This window comes from Phalacrocorax carbo, chromosome 8, assembly GCF_963921805.1.
Source record: "Phalacrocorax carbo chromosome 8, bPhaCar2.1, whole genome shotgun sequence".
Lineage (NCBI taxonomy): Eukaryota > Metazoa > Chordata > Aves > Suliformes > Phalacrocoracidae > Phalacrocorax > Phalacrocorax carbo.
In genome coordinates, this window is record NC_087520.1 from 33964889 (window position 1) to 33987202 (window position 22314).

General features: G+C 37.6%; 1 protein-coding gene across 4 annotated transcripts in view; it reads right to left on the bottom strand.

Moving 5' to 3' along the window:
- The window catches only part of LOC104050481 (neural-cadherin), a 66724-nt gene that overhangs the window by 8011 nt on the left and 36399 nt on the right, over positions 1 to 22314 (bottom strand). For 3 of the 4 annotated variants that reach the window (XR_010374275.1, XM_064459519.1, XM_064459518.1), the window contains exons 15-29: positions 21593 to 21779; positions 20715 to 20858; positions 18398 to 18681; positions 16267 to 17878; positions 14424 to 14517; positions 13136 to 13320; positions 12694 to 12923; positions 9268 to 9545; positions 8212 to 8426; positions 7079 to 7206; positions 6340 to 6467; positions 4231 to 4354; positions 3490 to 3670; positions 2507 to 2673; positions 1461 to 1725 (exon numbers count right to left, since the gene is read on the bottom strand). Coding sequence is in view for 3 of the 4 variants with exons in the window: in XM_064459519.1 (XP_064315589.1) it covers positions 1461 to 1725; positions 2507 to 2673; positions 3490 to 3670; positions 4231 to 4354; positions 6340 to 6467; positions 7079 to 7206; positions 8212 to 8426; positions 9268 to 9545; positions 12694 to 12923; positions 13136 to 13320; positions 14424 to 14517; positions 16267 to 17878; positions 18398 to 18681; positions 20715 to 20858; positions 21593 to 21779 (4222 nt within the window). In the remaining variant the exon portion in view is untranslated. Of the gene's footprint in view, positions 1 to 1460; positions 1726 to 2506; positions 2674 to 3489; positions 3671 to 4230; positions 4355 to 6339; positions 6468 to 7078; positions 7207 to 8211; positions 8427 to 9267; positions 9546 to 12693; positions 12924 to 13135; positions 13321 to 14423; positions 14518 to 16266; positions 17879 to 18397; positions 18682 to 20714; positions 20859 to 21592; positions 21780 to 22314 lie in introns of those variants that run through there. The other variant, XM_064459520.1, reaches the window with a different exon arrangement.

A 22314-nucleotide genomic window follows, 5' to 3' on the forward strand; every position in this document is an offset into this window, starting at 1 on the left:
TTTTCACTGGAAAAGTCCAAATATTGTGTTAAAGTCCAAATCTGTTATATGTGGAAAATCTGTTATATTCCAGTATGTATATTTATATGTACCAGTATAAATTGTGATTGGTTGGTTTTTTTACTCTAGTTTACAACTTAACTTTATAGAAAAGCAAACCACAAATAGTGAAACAGCCTTGGGTCACTGATATAAATTTCATACTGAGGATGAGTGTCATTAGTTTTGTACACACAAGATGCCTCAGCATAAAAACATATACCTTGAAAAAATAAGCGGATTTTGTAACTACAAAGCCCTTGAAGTTTCAGCTGCTTAACAGCAATATCAATTGCCCTAATTAAAATTATCTTCATGTAACCATTTGACTTCTTTAATCCATTTACTTAAAAAAAAAATCACTCCCATAAATAAAAATGCAAAATATGGTCCCTAGTTCTGAGCATAAACTTTATTTATTTAGATATTGTTGTAAGTTGTTGTTCTATTTAATGCATATAGATTTTATACGTTTCCTCCTCGCACTTTTGTGTTACTCACTGAAATACTTCTATCTGGTGAAAACATTACCACCTTGTTTCAAATGGATTTACTAGAATCTGGTTAAAGAGGTGAAGGCATGGGAGAGAGAGGTGATAGACAGGTGCCAGTCGCATTTAACCAAGTAATGGTGTGTGTCTTCCTTGTCAGTACAAGTCAGTACAGTGCGTCACTGTGCATCAATTATTACTTATCCTTTGATTTTAGCAAAGGGTGAGCTGCCAAATGAGGACAGACTAAAAAGCTGTTATGGATATCTCAACCTTGCATTTTTCTGTATTTCTCCTTTGTGTAACTCTTCAATTTCCAGGCTGAAAGATGATTTGTTTTTTAACAATTTTAAAAATTTTAAATAAAACTGTTAGCTCTAATTCAATAAACCATTTCTAATTTTAGTTCATGCTTCAACTGAGTGACTGTAAAATCCAATGATACAAAGGTAGTGCACAAAGATAATAAACTAGAATTTGTTGCGTGCTATGCAATGCATGTATAAAACTGAAATATTCCTCTCAGCATAGGGACAGTTGTATTTGGTAGGGAAGGAGAGCTGCTGAATGGACTGCGCAGAACCATGCAACAAATCGGCTCTGTGTATCTAATGCAATGAGCCAACCACAGTCCCCCTTGGAGAAGCTTTTGGATCTCCCCTTACCAATACTCTACATTTAGTCATGTGAAGAGGTTACCATCTTTGTTCCAAGTCCAGTAGCTAACAGTAGTTGCACATAATTCCCTGCTGTACCTTTTTCCTGGTCAGAACAGTTTATTTGTCCCTTTAGCAAAGTGTCATGCAAGAAACCTATTTACTTTGGGCTCTACATAAGCAGGAAAGCTTCTCACAGTATTCCTATGTAGTGCCAATAAACCTTCATTTTTACAGGTCCATATTCTGAACAGTGAGATCAAGAATTCCTCACCTTGAAAACTCTTGTTTTGATTGAATGGGTAGCTGTTTCCAAGGACCAAGCTGCTGGGGTCAATCACAATCTCTTTGTACGTTCCTGCTGCTTTCAGAATTTCTCTCTTCCCACCTCCTTCATAAAGGCGAAGAGTAAATTCATTTTCATTTCTCTCCAGTGTGATATGATGCCATTCACCATTATCAATGTGGTAGGAGGGAAGGCTTACAGAATAGTCTCCATCACCCAGATTATATGAGACCACTAAGAATCCCTGAACAACCTTGTGGATAATTAACAAAGTAGCAAGAAAGAGAAGAAAAGTCATCACCTGATATTATGTATTGACCTGTAACTGTCACATTACTTGAATTAAGACTTGTACATAATCATCAACCTTAAAGCATTTGTTTAAATTTAGGGTATGTTTACACTGCACATACAGTGTAATATAAAGATTCTTCAGGTGCTACCGAACTAAACTAGATACTGGTAGCAGTGTACTCACAGAAGTACGTAATTCACTCGGAGTAATTTTACCCTGCTTCTCTCTTGGACAAATTTATGGAGTTCTTCAAATGGTTGAGAATCTGGTGTATCACTTCTACACTGACAGCTCAAACCAACTCGGCTGAAGAGGTGACTCATTCAGTGGTATGTATAAAATGAACAGGTCGTCATTTTGAGAGGCTGACATCATTAGAACTTCTACAGGCACCTTTCTTGGCAGGGTCTGAACTACACAGAATCGGCCACTCATGACCACAGCTGAACAGGACACCAGGGTAGACACACTACTCATCCTATTCTGTATAGCAAACTATACTTCACTGTAACCAGCAATAAATTCCTTTCAATTCCAATCGGATATCATGGCTGTGCAGTCAGTATCTTAAGTGAGTGATCAGATCTGTAAGTGTCCATAAAACAAATTCCAGAGTTTTTGTGCTTAGCACACGGTTTTCGGTTCTATTTCCAACTCTTCAGCTACTGCTTCTCTGGGCTAACTATTCACTGGCATTGATTTAACTTCATGCTATTACTCTCTGGGATGCCTTGCTCACCTGTAAGGTGATGTGTTCATCCTTATTTCGAGACAACATGCTTGTGATTACACTGTCAGGCTGCCGCGTCCTAATCATGGCTTCAAACAGTGTCCTACGGGCAGGCACACTGACAGGAAGCTGATAGCGAACATGACTACCTGGCCCAAATGTGTATTCTTTGGCAACTAAAAAGACAGGATAAAGACCTTTAAACCATTTTGTAGGTAGAGGTAAATATTATTGTTTCTATTATTTTCATAATAAGAGTTAAAGAAAAGAAAAAATTGTAACCCATGAGACATAGTCTTTTGGAATATGTCCCTTTATCTATTTCCAGAACTTCCGCACTCTACCCCTTCATCTCCCTCCTAACTTGATCCTGTTAATGCTTCTCCATACAGCGCTCACACAGGATGACAGCAGGAAAGTAGCAGCTCTGATCAAGACAAAAGAAGAGACGGCAGGCAAAGTATTAAGCACCACAACCAATCTTCAGAACCTGCTATTTTACAGTTGTCTTTTTGCTGCAAACTTTGGCTCCATGAGGGCTAAAGAAAAGATCCTACTATACTGAAAGCACAGATCCTTAAGCCAATAGAGTCTCTTCCAGACAGTTGCGTAATTCTAAGTCTGCACAATAAGTGGTACTGGCACACTCACATTTAAGTTTTAGGTTATTAGATATTTCTGAAAGTGTGAACAGATGCAAATTCAAAAAACTGATGAGAACAAATAATTTTGTTCACAATTCTTCGGTCATGCGGGCAGTTATTACACAAACACCCTCAGGACTAAAGAAATTATCTGATACTGAGAAAGTACATTCTCAAAGGGAATTAGAAAAAAAATTGTTAAAAATCGCACAGAACTACACTGAAACATGGCTTTATACAATGTAAACATCAGAAAGTACCTCAGCATTCATTACCTGCAAACATTTTAAGTTTTCTGTATTGTAAAATTTACCAGCCTATCAATAATGTGACAGAAAAAGACTTCACCTTTCTCACATTGATAGCCATAGTAACCTGGCAAACAATGACAAGCAAATGAGCCCCAGTCTCCAAGACACCTCCCATGAATACCACAGGAAGAACCACCCATGGTCTCACAGATCCCATCTGTAAGTGTGCAGCCAGGGAAGCTATTCAGGGACTCTGCAGGGGACTGAAGGTCATACACCTTCAAGAGAAAATTGTATGACACAAAATGTTATTTAAGAAACATTTACACTTCATTCTTAAATAGAAACAGCTATACCACACAACAGTCTGTTCTTAATCGGCATTGCTTAAGATGCTAAGTTTGCTTTTTGATATTACAATTTCAACTTGTTTTATCAAGACCACAGTTTGCCTTTGAATAAACTCAACTGACTATGAAAGCAAAAAACCCCTAATATTTCCTAACAAAGCAGACAGCTGGCATAAATATACCATTCTACAATTGCCATTCAGAATTCCCTGAATGTGCAAAGAAGCTTAGAAGCCAGCTGCACAAAGTAGGGGATAAACAAAGTCACAGTTTCTGCTTCACAAATACATTTGTTTGTAATTGAGAAATAACTTTGAGGTAGTTATTGTAATTATGACAGAAAAATCCAGAATTTTCTTGTACTTTACACGGACGCATATGGCATTGAATAGATTAATGAAAGCAAAAGTTTCAGGTATACTACAAATGTCCCCAAAATTTAATAAAGTTTACTTCTTTGCTAAAGCAAAATGTTACAATTCTCGTACCTGAGTATCCAAGATAAAATTGCGCAAACAACCAGAAAAGTGTTTGTGTAGCAAATGTGGATAGGAATACGGCAACGATTCTTTTACACCACCCAGCTGTAGAACATGGTTCACATTCAAATACCTTTAAAAATCATATGAATAATAAAAATAGATATGAATTTACCTTCAAACATAGGCATCATATAATAAGGGAGATAAATACACATCTACACTGCATTTCCAAATAATAGAGGCTTTATAAAATAACAAAAGAATACAGCTATTTTACCTATGTTCTCTGAAATCCAGTCAGTCAGTAAGCAGAAGCCAGCCCTTTAAAATAAAGGGTAATTTGTTTTTTAAACAGGACAGTGAAGCCTATTGGGAGTTTAACTGTGGGACACTATTACAATTCAGGTATGCCTGTGTTCAAGTCAGGAACAGCTGTGATATTCTAGACACCATATTCTCCTTCAAGTGCTTCTGTGTATGCACATTCATCCTATACTGTAGGAATACTGCAACAAAAACTGATTTTTGTATGATAAAGGCCAGAAACCTAGAAGTTGAGTCAATGTGGTCTAAAAGGTGTAGTACACATGTCCAGGCTCTGCAATGTCTTCCAATCATTTCTCTGAGCCAACGAATTCCACATATTTTAGCTGTCACAGGGTTTCTTTTTCCCTGTTACCAATTCAGTAATTGTTTTCATTTATTCTTACATTTTTTCCTTTTTTGTGTACTCCTTTCATGACCAGGAGGGCTCCATGCATCTGCTGACAAGATCCAATCCCAATGCTAATCAGCACACTTACTGGGACTATCTACTCCACAGCTCAAGTATCTTTATTAGTAAAAAGGTTTCTCTAAAATATAACCTGAATATTCCTCACTGTAACTTAAGGCCCTGTACAGAAGAGATTGTCTAAATCCTCTTTGTAGTATTCTTTTATATACACTGAGACTTATCATATCTCTCCTCAGCTTTCCCTTCCTTCAGTTAAGTGACCTCAGTTCCTTCATTCTTGATAGGTATTATTCTCAAGGCAAGCTGATTATAGTCATTGCTCTTCTCTGGACTATACACAGTTGGTACACATCTGTCCTGTGCTGTGGTGCACAAACTGGACCCAGGACTCCAGCTGAGGCCCAACAGTGCAACCAGAGTGGAAGAATTATCTTCCAGATCTTAGACATCGACACATGTTGAGGTATTACTGTGTAGTGCTTGCCTTTTTCATGTTACTGTGACATTGCTGACTCACCTTCCAACTACCATTGGTATCTTTTACTGATACGTAGAAGTTGTTCCCTTCTCTGTATTTGTGAGGCTGGTTATTTCTGCCTACATGCAGCACTTGGCCCTTTGTCATAGTGGAAAAATACAGTATATTTCCAGGTCCTGTTTTCTGTTTAATTTAATTTTGCATTTTTAATTCCAACCCATGCCTTCCAACATACTGGTCATTTCTCCCAGCTTGGTGTCAAACACATGCAGGTGGATTGTACGTCTCAGTAGGAGATGCTGTAGCCCACAGGTGCACCAGCACCAGTCCACTTCAATCAGCAGTTTATACAAGCACACCAGGCTGGGCAGCGAACAGCTGAGGCATGAATACACATGCACTTCCTCTGACTCTGCTACAAAGGAGTAACCTTGGACCAGCTGGAAACCCTGATGTGTTAGTCTGCCTTAATACATTCGCCCAAGGTTGTCAGCAGGAGCCTTCAGACTTATACCAATGAGATAGTAAAACTGGTTGAGGATCCAGAGTTGTTGCCATTAAAAAGTCAACTGACCTAATTTAGTGAGGTTTTCAAGAACAATTACTTGATAAATAGAGAGAAATCTTGTGGGTAAGGGATGGTACACAGCGCCCACAGAAGCTCCAGTACTAGCCACATAATGTTCTGGGGTTTTCATTTAGTATTGCAGCACTACTCAGAGGAAGACTGGTTCCTTAAAATTTGTTTACTGCTTTAAGGTCCAGACTTGGCCCAAAAGGTCTTAGAGAAAAGCAAATGCTTTTAGGCTCCTAGTCATTAAAAATTTTGCTCCAGTTTGATAGATAAAATGTTCAAAGGCCTTACAATAAACTGTCTTTCAGTGCACCTCCAGAAACGTACCTTGCTCTTCGTGGAACAGACCCAAAGACTTCACAATTTGTACGATCTTCAGTGGACAGCCATTTGCCTACTCCTTCTATCTCGGAAACAACGGCTGCACTGCAATGATCCAAAGTGAATCGAACCTCCTACATCAAAGCACAGGATTGCTGAATTAATCATTTCTGTAAAATTCAATAAAGAAGTTGTATCGAATTTTCACCTTTTTATTTTTGCATATCATCAAGCAAAAAGGGCTGGATTTTTTCCTGCTCCATTTTCCATCTTGCAATAAGCAGTAAACTCAAAACAGAATCATTGAAATAAAAAAGGCACTTCACTCTGCATTTAATTTATGCTTCTGAGTAGTCCAACTATTTTCACAAAAACTGTAACTGCACTTGCAAATAAATAATTATCTGCTTTTTGTGCATACATAATGGATTTCAGCGTCCAAATGTGTACACTGAATGTGCAAATTACAGCTAAGCCTTTATGCACATCCCACACATGTTGCAGAGCTTAAAAAATAGGCAAAAAGATTCTTCTGATCCTGGAATATGGATTACAACATAGATATATTTGGAACTGACAACACTGCCTTACCAAAATTTGTATCATTCATCAAATCTACATGCACAGTTAGAACAATACATGTAATCACCCAGCCTGTTTTTCCTACCTTCCTGTTTCTGCATAGGCAAACGTTATTGGAAATACAAATATCCTGATGGGGGGGGGGGGGAGTCAAATAACTGACCTGACCATTGGTTCTGACTTCTAGTTGGTGCCATTTTTCGTCTGCTACATTCAGGTGACTTGGAAACTGCAGCATGACAAAACCTGAGCCATGGCTCATCTTCAGCACAGGAATACCACTGGAGAGTTCTGATACAACAGGAAAAAGAAACTAAATTCAGCTACAAGAATCTTTCCATTTTGGATATTTTAGCAGTTAGTGAATGTACTGATTTAATGTTTATTGCTGGTCACACAAAGTGGGGTTCACTATAGAAATAACTAGAGTTACATTCTGTGACTTCTATTATACATAAATAATAATTGAATATAGTATTTATTTTTACACTACAGATTGTGCCACTTCTTTGTCAAAACACTGGAACTAATTCCTGATAAGCAATCTGCAATTTTATAATGCTCTAGAACAATTAACACATCCAGGTTTTACTCCCTCCCATCTTCTACTCAAATTTACAAGTAACTGCAAAACAAAGCAAAAAAGAGGTTACTGATTAACAACATCCAAGAACTTTATCTTTCAACTAATTAGGAAAATATAAAATACCAAACATATTGTGCATCTTGTATATCAATTCTCAAAAAATAAGCAGTAGTAACCTTTTAAATGTGTGTCAACATAAAGCAGTGAGTTCTACTTGTGTATAAATTTTCCTAGAGTGCCACACTGGGGATGGATTCCTCCATCAAATCATTGCCTGTTTAAAAAAAAGTGCAAAAATGCCCCAAGACTGAAAAGCAGTTTAAGTGGATTTCTTTTCTCACCAAACTAGATAAGAATGACATGCAACTAAGACTGTATTAATCATGTAATACCTATATTCAAAGTACCTAAATTCCTTTATAGCACTACAGTTTTCCTAGGGGGATTTTTTAAATATATATCTCAATGAGTCTATTCTGCTTTTCCCTTGATTTCTACAACTCTGGGATAGACCTAAAGCCGTAGGCGCAGGCTACAAAAATACACATCAAAGACAACCTATTGGGAAATGTTTCAAAATATTTTCAAACCAGAAAATAAATTTTCTCATAAGATGGAAAGACAGAATTCATACTCTAACTACTTCACTATTCACAGGCAACCCATTCCCAAGAGACATTTAATTTTTCCACACACTTTTGCAGAAGTACCTATTGCAATGAAGTTTTCTGTATTCCCAGGTTCTGGATTTGATAAAGGACCACTGTATAGTAAAAGTCCATCTGGAACGACAGTAATAAACTCTAGAGAGAGTGAGATTTCAAAACAAGGCCTGATGGGACGAAACCAAGCGTAACCATTTCCATGGAAACTACGCTTAGTCTGCTGGCATTCTGGTCCATGAAATGAAGCAGGACAAAGACATCTGAAAGAGCACAAATACAAAAAAATAGTAAAAATTCCCTAACGTTCAACTTTTTTTTTGTTTTACATGCAACAAATGTAGCACTTAAGTCACAGTAAAAAAAAATAGCAGTGAAACGAAGATTTTAGCAGAATCTTAGGGGTGCTTGGCAATTACTAATACACTTTAAGAATACAAACCACATTTATCCACTACTCTATCAAAAAAAAGAGGTATTTTTGAGGCCATATTTTTGAGAACAATGATAAGTAACACAGAACACCGAACATCAATTGGCCAATTTACTACAGAGAAAACTCAGGGAAGTTAATTCCTAGCTAGAATAAATGAGCATAATTTCACTAAAGGAATACTGGTCCATGCCAGTTCAGGTTTTCTTCCTAATGTTTCCTAAACAATTCAGCACCCATTGTTTAAACTACATTTCAGTCCCCCTACATCCCTGCTGCTACCACTGATAATCACCTTCATTATCACTATTCTGGAAAAGAAAAAAAGAAAAAAACAAAAACAGAGCACACTTCCTGTTCCTTCAGACTGAATTAGGTGCTCTTTAAAAATGACATGTGTTCATTATACCACTGGTTTTCCCCCAGGGTTTTCTTTCTTATTCACACACTATTTCCACCACTTTCTGGACTACAGCACCATTACTGGGCCGTTAGTAAAGACTCTGTGGTCATTAGATTTACACTCCGGTGCACTTGTGGGGGTTTTTTGTGTCTCCTTCAGTCAGAAGTACATTTATGATTTTTTTAGCCCTGTACCTTGTAAGCTCCACTAGACACTTTAAAAATAGAAGAAAAAAAAGTAAGAGAATATGCAATACAAGTTTTCTCACCTGTAACCATTCAAAGTGTCAATACACATCCCACCATTGAGACAAGGGCTTCGAGGGTAGGAGGAACACGACTGATGAACTCTGTCCCTAGCTGAACAGGTGCAGACCACATTGATGGTGGTTGTTACTGAGACAAACGACACGCTTCCAGTATCCATCACTGTTGGGCTGTCACTCACAGCGAGGTAGTTTGTACAACCATTGCCCTCACTACAGTTTGCTCTCCCACATTCATCTATATCGATCTGTGAAATGTTCAGTTGTAAAGCTGACTGGATCTAAAAGAAAATACAGTTTAACACATCACCAGTCTCTTCCTAATGAATGCTTACTCACACCTTAATTTCTGAAAAATCTAAACCCTCATAGACTTAATGGAATGCTTCTGTTTCTTGAGTATTAATTAGTAACATCCCTGACTATACAGGCAAGCAAAATTATTTGACAAATACAGGAAATGTTTTAAACAATTTGCAGTAGCAGTATTTCCTGAAAACTTAGCCATTGGCATGATTGACTGTGAACATGTTAAATCTGTACTGGCCTACTAACGTTATTTCCAAGGACCAAAGCTCTGAGCGCAGTGATACTCCACCTTCCGAGCTGTGTCATCTACGTCACACTTCTCTGCACCCTGATAGCAACAGGAATGTATTAGCTCAAGCTAGGATAAAAATAATTCTTCAACAGTTATACCCAGATATCATTCCTTACATTCTCTCACACATAAGGATACAGACATAGAAAAACACAGAGCTGAGCTGCATTCAATAACAACATCCACAGGTGGTGGCCTGACAAGACCACTGTGCAGCAATTAGGATTCAGCCTACTGATTCATGCCCCATAAACTTACATTTAATGTCAAACTGTCTGGAACAAAATGCAGTCAATTCAGCATACTGGATGCTGTATTCTATTCTACATCAACCTTTGCTAGTTCATTGTTTTTGTCACCAAATGAGGTTGCACCTGAAAGCCCAAATACAGCAAAGAGCCTCACTGTATATATAGGTCTTGTAGCATAGCAATAGTGTCTCTGCAGTTTGCAACTTCTAATCTGAACAGGCCAAAGACAACTAGCAGGAAGCACAACGGGAAGCAAGCTGTTCACAGTAAGCCTGAGGACAGTAACAAGGCTGCCATTATTTCAGACCTTTTGTACTTCAGCCAGTAGCCTATGCACTGGACTAAGTTATCAGTAAGTTTCTTCCCTGGCACAACAGATTACTTCTTCCTACTTGTTTCGGGAGTTTGCACAGCTGCCTGTAAAGCTTCAGAATTTGATTTGTATTTGGTGATTCAAATACATTAAAATGATGTGTATTTAGTGCCCAAACCTGAATACAAGAGACCTCACTACTCTCACACTGAGGTATACAAATGTAAAATTAACAACATGAAATCAGGCTTAGACTCTTATTTATATATTTAATAGAATTTTTTTCAAATTATAAAATGTATGACAAATATTTTAAAAATAAGCTTTGAAAGGACCAAAACGAATACACAAATATTAAAGCACTTTTTTTTTTTTTAAACTTGTGCAGTCATCTCAATTCACCACTGTAAGAACTTTGACCTTTATAATCAATTGCCAGTATATCCTCAAACATCGTAACATGTGTTGAAAAACATGTCCCCAAAGGCATAAAATATACTGTGTAATAGCATGACGCATCCTGTCGATGCAGTTTCGTGGCTGCTGCTCACATCTATCACCATTAGCGGAGAGTCTAAGGCACATTCAGACAGCTATGTAATACTGTTACAGAAAAACATAGCGTATATAAACAACCTTGGCTCCTTTACAGTATTATGATGGATTATCTTTCTGCTAAATAAAAATAGTTGTTGTAAAGCTATATCCCAAGGAGGTAATGCAAACATATTTATTTAGCAATTCAATGAATAATTCCAGTACTAATTACTTATTTTCTATATTTATAGTTAAACATGTACAAAAACTACTGGAGAAATTCTCTAGCTATGATTAGTTTTCTGTAAGCTGTTGGTGATTACTCACTAGAGCTATTCATTAAATATTGAAAGGTGATATATAATTAATACATATTTTTTCATTAAAATATGTGAAGCAATCCCCTTGTTTCCACTTTGATGAATTCATCTGCCATATATTATGGCATAGAATATTTGAAATCTACGCAATTTGCTATATTATTGTTGCAGTAATTCAATAAATATGCAAAAGAAGTAGTCTTTATGCTTCATTAATACTATCTGTGCCTGGTATTTCCCGCTTGGTCACTCTGAAGTGTCTCATAAGCCACACAACTATTTAAGATACAGGCAGGTGGTAAGTTAAAATATACCTGCTTGGTTCCCAGAATCAGGCAGACCCTACCATATTCACAGGAATGGAAAGGGCTGTTTTCTCTTCAGGAAATAGCCCTCTGTAAGATGTACCGCATATTAAGCTCAAATATGCCCCCACAGCCTCAAATGACATGTCAGAAAGTGCTGCCTTGTCCAGGGCAAGTTACAAGCCAAGCAGTGGCATCTAGCCTTTGTGCAAGGCAGCAGCTTTAGTGTCTATTCAGCAACATCAGCAGGACTTTGGCAAAACCAAAATCTGGAGGACTACAGAAAATAAAAGCAGGGCTAAGACAGACTGTTGGGGTAACTGAGTTAAAGGGCACGCAGGATCTGGTAAGAGAGTAGGACAGTTAGGGAGTGTCAGGAAGTAGAAGAAAATATCTCACATTCAAAAACTATTTTCTCCTTATAACAGTTTAAAAAGTTGGCGGGGCATGTCACTTTGTATTTAAAGTTGTCCTTTGGTGAGTTAAATGCAATCAGAAAATTGGTTGTCTTCATCTCACTTATCTATTTTAACTGTTCTAAACTACATATTCCTTCCAGCAGGATTTTTTCTATGGACGGTCATCTCTTTGTACAGTAGAATTTCTGTCTGGGTGGCATCAAGCCTCTACTGTAAGTGTCTGATCATAAGCTGATGATTTAGGTATTTCCATCAGTACCTGGAACATTGAAAAAGCTGTTGCTTGCAAGACATTCTCTGCACTACAGTATCACTTTGGCTTCTAGAGATTCCTCTGATTTCATATTCAAGAGTCTGAAAGATTACACAGTGAAACAGTGACTGAAGAAAATACAGTTAATTGTACCACCATGGGAATGGAGAACCCATCTTTCTGCAACTAAAAAGTGGTTCTATTTTTTGAATCAAAAGTTAGAACAACCATATGATCACTACATGTGCAGACTAAGAATAAGGGCAAAGCTTGAATTAAGCGCTTGCTTGACAGTGTTTTTATCCTGAGTGAAGCAAAAAACATTATCTGTAGATCTAGCATATTCTTCCACTAAGGTCTGGGATATATGCCTTGCAAACTCAGTATTTGGGTGAATTACATAGATACATGATAACCTGAGAGAACATACCTCATTTTTAAATGCTGCCATCTCAGCATGCAGCTTCTCAGGTCTGTAATACACTGAGCCACCACGGACTGCAAATCTTACATCTGTCTGTTTTCCATCAGTGTTCATCACACTGAAGACAATGATATCACTAAGCTTAGCAGGTAACATTTTTGCTAGCAATTCCTTGAACTTCTCATGTCTTGTTTTGCCGTGTTCATCTCTCCTTATGAACTCCTCTGCTGTGACACCTGAGTTTGGGATTCAAAAATAGATAAACATGAAATGCTAGGAGACACAGGTTCATTTCTCAATTTATTTCTTATTTAACAATATGGAAACATACCAGAAAGTGACCTACAGTGATAAGTCAGTCAAGTATTGATATAATAATACCTACATCACATAATCATTCAGTTATAAAAGTAGCTGATCTAAACTCTCACCAGCAAATAAAACTAACCCGACAGACGCACAGTGGCTGAGTTTTGCATGGCTTCATTTTCCAGCTCTTTGACACAGATTTGTACTGTAGATATAACATCAGGACAAACTCCATCAGAAACTCTAACTTTTAAGTTGTATATTCCTTGAGGAGTGTTATCCACCATCACCAAAGAACCAGTCCTCTGATTTAATCTGAAAGACCTAGACAAAACCTTCAGTTAGGAAACTTTAATCAAAATTGAGAGCTTTATTTATTCATTAACGTAATTCAGAAGGTCTTAAATGTTACTATGAAGGTTATAGGATCAAAACTTACGGGAATTAGCAACCAACCTCAGAAAAGCACCAGAAACACCTTAATTCAGAAATTACAATCTGCAGAGCCTGTAAAAAGATGTTTCTGCCACTCCCAAATCCCCAGACTTTCCAGATCCTGAATAAAAGCAGTGTGTAGTTGAACCATGCTCCAGATGCTCATTTATCTATCTGGAACAGGATAAAGTCTGTATGAAATCTCTGCTATCATCTTCATTTGCCACCTCAAAGAGACAGTAATCAGTTCCACAACCATCATTATGGAACAGTAACCTCTTCATATGGAAAAAGGCCCAGGGGCTGCTGACGGATGGAAAGTCAGTCTTTAATTTTAGGCTACATAAAGCTTTTAAACACCTATTCACAGCAGAGACAAAAATTCACATTTGTTTTCACATCCATTTTCTCTATTTTGAACAGCACACAATTCTGCTATATGCCATCTCACTTTATGATATGAACAAATAATGTATAAGTAGGAATTAAGGATCCAATTCAACATTTCAATTAACAGAAGGAGCTCCACTAATCTAAGAGTTATGGTTTTCACACACAATTGTATATTTAGCCATCAATGGAGACCACCAATTTCCCTTCCATCTTTGATGAAATTAATCCATTCTGCCCTTTTAAATTTAGGATTTGTATTCCATCAGCTCTAACATTTGAGGGCAATTATTAAAAGCTTTGCCTATTTTTACATTAGATCTCAAAGAACGCACATTTTTAAAAAAATTAATGATGACATCTCACTAAAAATCAGCATCATGGTGTGATCCTGCATTCTCTTCGAAAAAATATTTCATGTATTAATTTCTTAATACACAGTTACCCAGGTGAAAAAGAAAAAGAGTATTCAGAAGGTACATTGCTTAATACACTCAATAACCCTGGCTTTATGCACATCCTGAGCACAGAGAAATGCATGGAGAGAAAAATAATTACAGAAGCATAAATATTCCTCATTTTGACACAAATACAATCCTCACTTGAGCAGTTTTCCTTCAGAGAGAAATGTTTTATTGTCCCAGTCATCTTGATCTGGTGCAAACACTTCCCCAAGCACTGTTGTTGACCACTTTCCTGTTGAGATAAATTATAATAAATCTGCATTTAATTTTTGCTTTTCAGTGTACTTTATTTTCTGCCACATTCATTACTGCATTTATTATTTTCAGATTCCTGCTCAATTTGGTGATGGTTATGGTCCAAGATTCTTAAAATAATGCATAGTCTGTCATATGATTTCTGCCAATTTTGGAAAGGTAAGTACACTAAGGGTGTCACATGAAAGAAGAAAAGCTGAAAACACCACAAAACAACAATAGAATAATACATAAAGATAACTCTATATAAAATTCACAGACAAAAAGAATCACTACATCAGGAGTTAATCCTCAAACACGTCATTGCTACTCTACTATTTCAAACAGCACACCAGTGGAATCCAGCAAAAGACAGAGCATCTTGTGAGGTGCAGCTGGGAGAGAAGGACATGACTGAGGAAAGGAAATGGGCAAGAAGCCACCAAGCTGTGCCAGTTCTTGGCCCTTTTTTTATGCCTCTGTGGGCTGTCACAAAAGTGGAACGTCCAAAGCAGCTGTTCTAAAATAGCAGAAGGAGCAACTCCAGGGAAGGAGACCTTTGAATTCCACAGCCAAGATCCAGCAACACAGAAAGTTTTTATGGGTCAAATCTGGAGCCAATCCACCCTAGAAACTTCAGTCTCTCATTTCTATAGTAGGATCTGGTCACATCTGTTTCTAATTTAGGCATACTGAATCCAGCAAAAATACCTTCCATAGATTAATCTTCTCTAATATTTACCAGAAATTCTACCATTGCAACAATAACTGAGATATAGCCAAGTCTATCTGGAATGGAATATTTGGGGAAAGGTGTAATAAACCGTGCTTAATAAGGGCCACAAGGACTAGTTTAAGGTCAAGTTTTAGAGGTAATTTCAGGAAAACACACAGTAATAGAAGTTCAAGACAAACTTTGGAGAATATTATTAAACTGTTCATCCTCTGCTAAACCACTCTGATGAGAAAACAAAAAGCATTCACTTAATAAATCCATTTGCTCTGTTCTTTCCCACTACAATGTTAAACCTCATAGTACTGTGGCTGCTATCACGGAACAGCTCTCCTGGTAGTACTTCTCGTATTAGGTACTGTGCACCACTCTAACACATCCAGAACAGCATCCTTTTTTTTTCCAGTTCAAAGACTACATATTCTAGGAAGCAGACACTTATTGCACCCCAAAGATTATTCTTTTCCTAAGAAAAAGCATTGATGCAGCTTTCCCTCAGATCCTTTCTTGCCAGCAGAAAACCTCCCTCCTCAAGATTTTTATCCTGCTCAGCCACCCAGTGGTTGTCACAGCAGAGGTGGGACTGGTCTACAATTTCTGGGTAGGGTTCATTTATTAACCTCTGTTTCTAAGCTGATTCAGTTCTGCCATTCTCATCTCGGTATCAGATACTTTCTGAACCATGTGTGCACACAAAAAACTTTTCCTCTGTACAGTTGAGAAAAAGTCAAAGGAAAATAGGTTTTATTGGTTTATAAAAATACTGCTTTTTCTGCAAGTGCGATATATACTCGTTCGCAGCTAATAGTTTTTTGGTAGATGATCTGTTACACACTAGGGTCTGAGCTTTGCAAATATACTTTACTTGTTCCACTGCATTTAGTAGTTTAGAATTGGACCTTCAGTTTCAAAATATGTAAACCACTTTAAAAAAATTAAGAACTGCGAGACAGAAATTATGTGTAAAACTGTGCTATATTCATGAATCTGATATAATATCCAGATAGCACTTACCTTTGTAGCTGTACACATAGACTTCCTTATGGCCAGATTCATGGCAGTTATCATTTTCATCACCAATTGTTATAGTTAGGGTGTTTGTAGAGCTCATAGCTGGCATCCCACTATCCATTATAACTATTGGCAGATGAAACACCTTCTGCTTTTCTCTGTCAAAGGACCTCAAAGCAGCTACAGTTGCTGTGTTATTTCTGTTGTCAGTAAGAGAAAAATCCGAAGAATTCTGATAATCTGGTGGCAATGAAAACGTAAAGGGTGGCCCATTTTCTTCAGTGTCTGGATCAAATGCATTAAGCAGTTTTGATGTATGGTTCATATACACTATTTCAGGCCTCATGTTTTCCCAAACTACAGGCATGTACGGTGCCTCAAACCTTGGTCCGTTGTCATTAACATCAAGCAAGTTTATCAAAACTGTAACGCTTCCAGTGCAGGCAGGTGTCCCTTGATCTGAAGCTTGTACAACTAACCCATATTCTTGCATGACTTCACGATCTAGCGTACTTGCCACAACCACGTGACCATACTGGTCAACTGCAAACTGACTCATAGGATCCGAATCTGACTTTATAGAATATATGATGTTCCCATTCAAACCAGAATCCTTGTCTGTTGCTTTCACTGTCACTACTGTAGTACCTACAGGCATGTTTTCAAAGAAAGGGCTTGTCTGAATAAACTGAGAAAGAAAAACTGGGCTGTGGTCGTTGGAGTCTTCAACTTCAATCAGGCACACTGCAACACTAGAAAAATCAAGATCTTCTACTGTAATGGTAAGATTAAACTGCCTTTCACGTGCATTCTCAAAATCCAGGGCTTTTTTCAGTCTAATAGTGGCACATTGCCATTCTTCGTCATTCTCAATATAAAACTTCTGATCTGGGTCTCCCCCAAAGATACTGAATATTAAGTCAGCATTTTCCCCAACATCTGCATCTGTAGCACACACTTGCAGAACTTCTGAGTCAATGGCACTGCTTTCAGGAACTGTTGCCTGCCACATCTTTTTTGTAAATTTAGGTACATGATCATTGACATCTGCAATCCAAATAGTGGCAGTGCCAGTTCCTGTTAGCCCTCCCCCATCTCTTGCTTCAACAGTAAGAAAACACTTTTCAGTGCTTTCTCTGTCTAGCATTCCTCCTGCTACATGGATTGCACCAGTATTGGGATTGATATTAAACATGTCAGTACCAAACTCGTTTTTTACATTCTCTGTTATCCTGTACGTCAGAACAGCATTAAGACCTACATTCGGATCATCACGATCAACCGCACGCATTCCCATGACTAACACACCTGCAGGAGAATTTTCAGAGACACTCCCGTTGCAATGATCATGGATGCACATGAACATGGGTGCATTGTCATTTATATCCCACACATTAATAATTACATCAGCAAATCCTGTAAGTCCTTCTCCCCCTTCATCAGTAGCCAATACAACAAATCTCCACAGTGCTCTCTCTTCCCGATCCAGCATCTTGTGTGAGTAAATGCTGCCTGTTTTCTCATCTACTGTGAAAATATCAGCTGCACCATGCCCATGCAATGAGTATCTCAAGTCTCCTTCATCCACATTACTATCAGGATCATTTGCTATAACCTACAAAGGTTTTGAAAACAAAGACATAGAAATTATAAAACGTGCAATGATTGCATTACATCCTATATCCTGCTACAGTCTAAAGAAGTCCAAGCAAAAGTATATGACATGCTGTTAATATGTGCATGCCAGATGAATGCCAAATGAGAGATGGCTGAGGGACAATTCAGAGTAGGTAAATATGCTTTACACTACAATAACAATGTCAATGTAGATATTCTAATACCAAAATTATATTTTTTTCATATTTGTAGAGGTAATTTAACTATACTATTCTGATAGCAACTTTAAAATGTTAATGATTTGCTTTTTAGGATCACAAATGACCCATCCTGCTTATCCTATACACTCTTTGTAATTATTTTTCCACAAAAGTCCACTTCTCTTCTTCCACTGACAAAAAACTTCAGTAAAACTCAATTTTGTTAATATATCTGTGCTAATTATTAATGTAATCGTACCAGAGTAACCCATGCTCTTTCACTGAAATATTATAATCTCTGAAACTGCGTACACTACCTGAAGTACAAAGACTGGTAACCCATCCAGTTCCTCAATTATACTTCCATAGTATTCACTGATAGAGAAAACTGGAGTCTCATCATTTTTATTCATGACATTGATGATGATAACTGCATAATCTTCCCATTTCCCATCAGAGGCCATCAAGTGAATCTCATACATTTTTGTTTCTTCATAATCCAGTGGCTGGGCAATAAAAATGGCTCCTGTTTCTGGTTCTACATCAAGTACTCCTCCCGTGTTTCCAGCTGTGATCTGATACCGTAATTTAGCATTTGTTCCTGTCAATTACCAACAGTGTAGAAAACACATATTTCTTGAAGTATATTAAAACATGGGATGTTAAAATGATGTACAAATCATATGCTGAGCTTTGGTATTATAATTTTGTGTTCTTTTAAAACGTGAAGCTATGTCATATTTCTTATCAACATTTTCAGTTCTGGGATGTCCAACTGTAATTTGTGTCTAATTATAAAGTATGTCTCTGCAATGAAGTATTAATTTTGATCCCTTGAATTCACTGAAGGATCAACAGGACTAGCCAAGGCTACAGGACCAAAATGACAAATTCTTATATGTTAACACTCAGCATGTGAGAATGAGTTCTCATAAAATACTTCAGACCATAGAACTGTTCTGCAGTCTTAGTTATGCATAGACTTTACCAACCAAATGGATAATTATCTATCAAGCCAGAGGAGACAATCCTAACAGAATTTCTCAAAATTTCAGATGCAGTACCAATTTGCCAATGGTTTTAGATCAAATAAAGACTTTTAGCCTTTCTGCAAGCTCTAACTTCACACTACTGTTCTTTTCCCTTCTTTCACAGCTACATCTTTAATCATTGACTTTATTAAGAGGACAGAAATGAAGTGCCATATATCCCTCACATCAGGTCCTCTGATCCAACACTACAGAGTAGATTTACAGGCAGCTTAAGTAACAAACTGAAAGTTCCCTGAGTAGGTAAATCCTTCTTCAGTACAACTTAGCCACATTTGCCTCAACTTCCTTGAGTGGGTGAGAAATCAAACACAGCCAGGACGTACTTGCAACTTCACAGATATACTGACCAAACAGTCCTTGGGGACTTATGCAACAAAAAAAAAAAAGTATCGTTTCACCATACAGCTGTCCTGGTTTTCGCTGGGATAGAGTTAATTTTCTTCACCGTGGCTGGTATAGTGCTGTTTTTTGGACTTAGTATGAGATTAACATTGATAACACACTGATGTTTTAGTTGTTGCTGGGTAGTGCTTGTACTAGTCAAGGACTTTTCCAGCTTCCCATGCTCTGCCAGGTGCACAAGAGGCCAGGAGGGGAGGGGGCACAGCCAAGACAGCTAATCCAAACTGGCCAAAGAGATATTCCTTATCACACGACGTCATGCCCAGTATGTTAACTGGCAGGAGTTGGTATGGGGTAGCAGCCATCGCGGCTCGGAGACCAGCAGTCACTCGGCAGGTGGTGAGTGGTTGCATCATTTGTTTGTTTGGTCCCCTCCTTGAGGTTTCACCTCTCTCTCATTTTCCTTTTCATTATATTATTATTACTATTACTGTTTTCTTTTAATTATTAAACTGTTAGTATCTCAACCCACAAGTTTTCTTACTATGGCTCTTCCAATTCTCTCCCCCATCCCACCGGGGTGGGGGGAGTGAGTGAGTGAGCAGCTGCGTGGGGCTTAGTTGCTGACTGGGGCTAAACCACGACAACAGCAAAGTCAAATTAGTACTGCACCATGGCCAGAAGACTGAAATCTGTACCATTCCCTCTCTCATTTATAAGCACTGGTTATGTTCTTATTTTTTCATGACTTATGACTGAATTCCTGACTGATTTGTAGATAAAGCAATACAGCTAAGACTCATCATATGCATTTAGGAAGTCTAGTTTCAAATATAAGAACACATACCAATCAAATGAAGATCAATACAACCATACTGTTCATAAAGAAAGCAAATGAATCTCACTGAAATCAAGTCTGATTCATTCTAGTTATCCAGGACATTATTATTGGTGCTCATTTGTAAGAAAATGATATGATCTATAATAAATTTGTATTTGCTGGCACAGAAATTTTTCCTCATCATCCCATATTAATGCATTGTGTCCCGAAATAAGAGTTGTGTGACTTATGCCTCACAGTTCCATTATGAACTAATGTTCATACCCAATCAGTTCACACTTAAAGAAGTTTTAAAATCTAGAGACAAAAGAGACATTTTCCTTTCTAACACCACTAAATGTGTCTTGGTGTGCTGAAATTAACTCAATATTTTAGACACAGCTATGGGGAATACTTTACCTTCATCATCATCATTAGCACTGACTGTAATGATAGTCAAGCCCACATCTTGGTCTTCATCCACATTTACTTCATAGACACTTTGAGTGAAGACAGGCTTGTTATCATTCACATCGCTGATAAAAATGCGCACGTAGGCTGTGTCTAGAGAGACAAGAAACAAGAGATCAAAATACTCAGCTGTGCCACTTCTGTCAGCTACAATTCCTTAAACTGTCTAGCTGCACATTTAATGAAGACGAATACTTAGACAATACAGAAACAAACCCTTAGGGTTGTGGACAATATATATAGCAACATTACTCAAAAGCACTTGGATATCAAATGCATGTCACATCTAATTTGTTTAAACAGATAATATGTGAATAATTGATGCCTAATATGGCAATCGTACAGATTTTAGTCATAACTTCTTCTCCTGAAGGCACAAAAGCCAAATTTTAAGTCTTTATTTAAGCACAGCCATCTACTGAGAATGGGATTTTCTATCTTGAACTTTCCTTCTTCATACTTCATAATTACTTTTGACTGAATACAACACCATATGGAGTGCTTTGAGAAACACTTTCACTACCCAAAGACCTGCATCCTACAGATAATGGGTGCATCTTTGATAGCTAGGAAATACTCTCTGAACTATGAAGCCCAAGTTTCTTTTAACTTCAGAACAAAAAACTTGCCTGATCATCATATAAAATCTCTCTTCTGGCTGTGGCACAACTGTTGCACAAAGAGTAAAAAAACCTCAAAACCAAAACAGACTCTTTCACAAGTACACTTGAAAACAAAGAAATTAACATTTAATCTTTCATTTCAGAGCTTCTGTTTTCAGAGACCAATCCAGGCAAAATCGTGCTTGTCTCAGACATCTCTCTTACCAGAGTTTGGCTTCCCTTGTTTTCCAGGTCGAGCTGATTGAGAGCCATCTACTGATTTGACTTCTAGTAGATAAGACCCTTTCTTCTCTCTATCAAACACTGAGACAGTGTATATTGAGCCTGTCTGTGAGTCCAAGCCAAAATACATGTAGTCTCTACCACTGTCATGTAACAGGGAGTAACTTATCTAAAGGATTAAAAAGAAGTTGTCAATCTATAGTGTGTTGGATAGTTCACAACAAAATACTTAAAAGTAAGGAAGAACAGCCTTGTATTTGAGAACTTGATCAGCACCAAGAAAGCTGAGCAAAACTACTAGCTTGAGCAGCCTAGTTTAAAGTGAATTAACTTCCTTGCACATTGACTGCTGATCTGTACAGTGAAATAAATTTGTCTTGTCTAATCAGTTCCGAGGTTCTCTAGTTCACATTTGCACAGCGCTCATGCAACTGCACTCAAACTCAGCTGAAGATCCCAGATACCAATATAATGGCCACAGATGAGCTGGATATGAACTTGTTCAGTATCATGGACCACATTCCAGTCTCTATTATATACATGTTTTCATGAACTTGGCTTCAGCTAACACTTGTTCTAAGGATATACCTACAATCAATTTTTAAAATCAATAACAAATACATCCACTTTTGGTGTTAACTTGACATATTTTGTAAGGATTCAGTTTTCAGTACACCCAGTGATTTACAACTCACAGAAGCTTT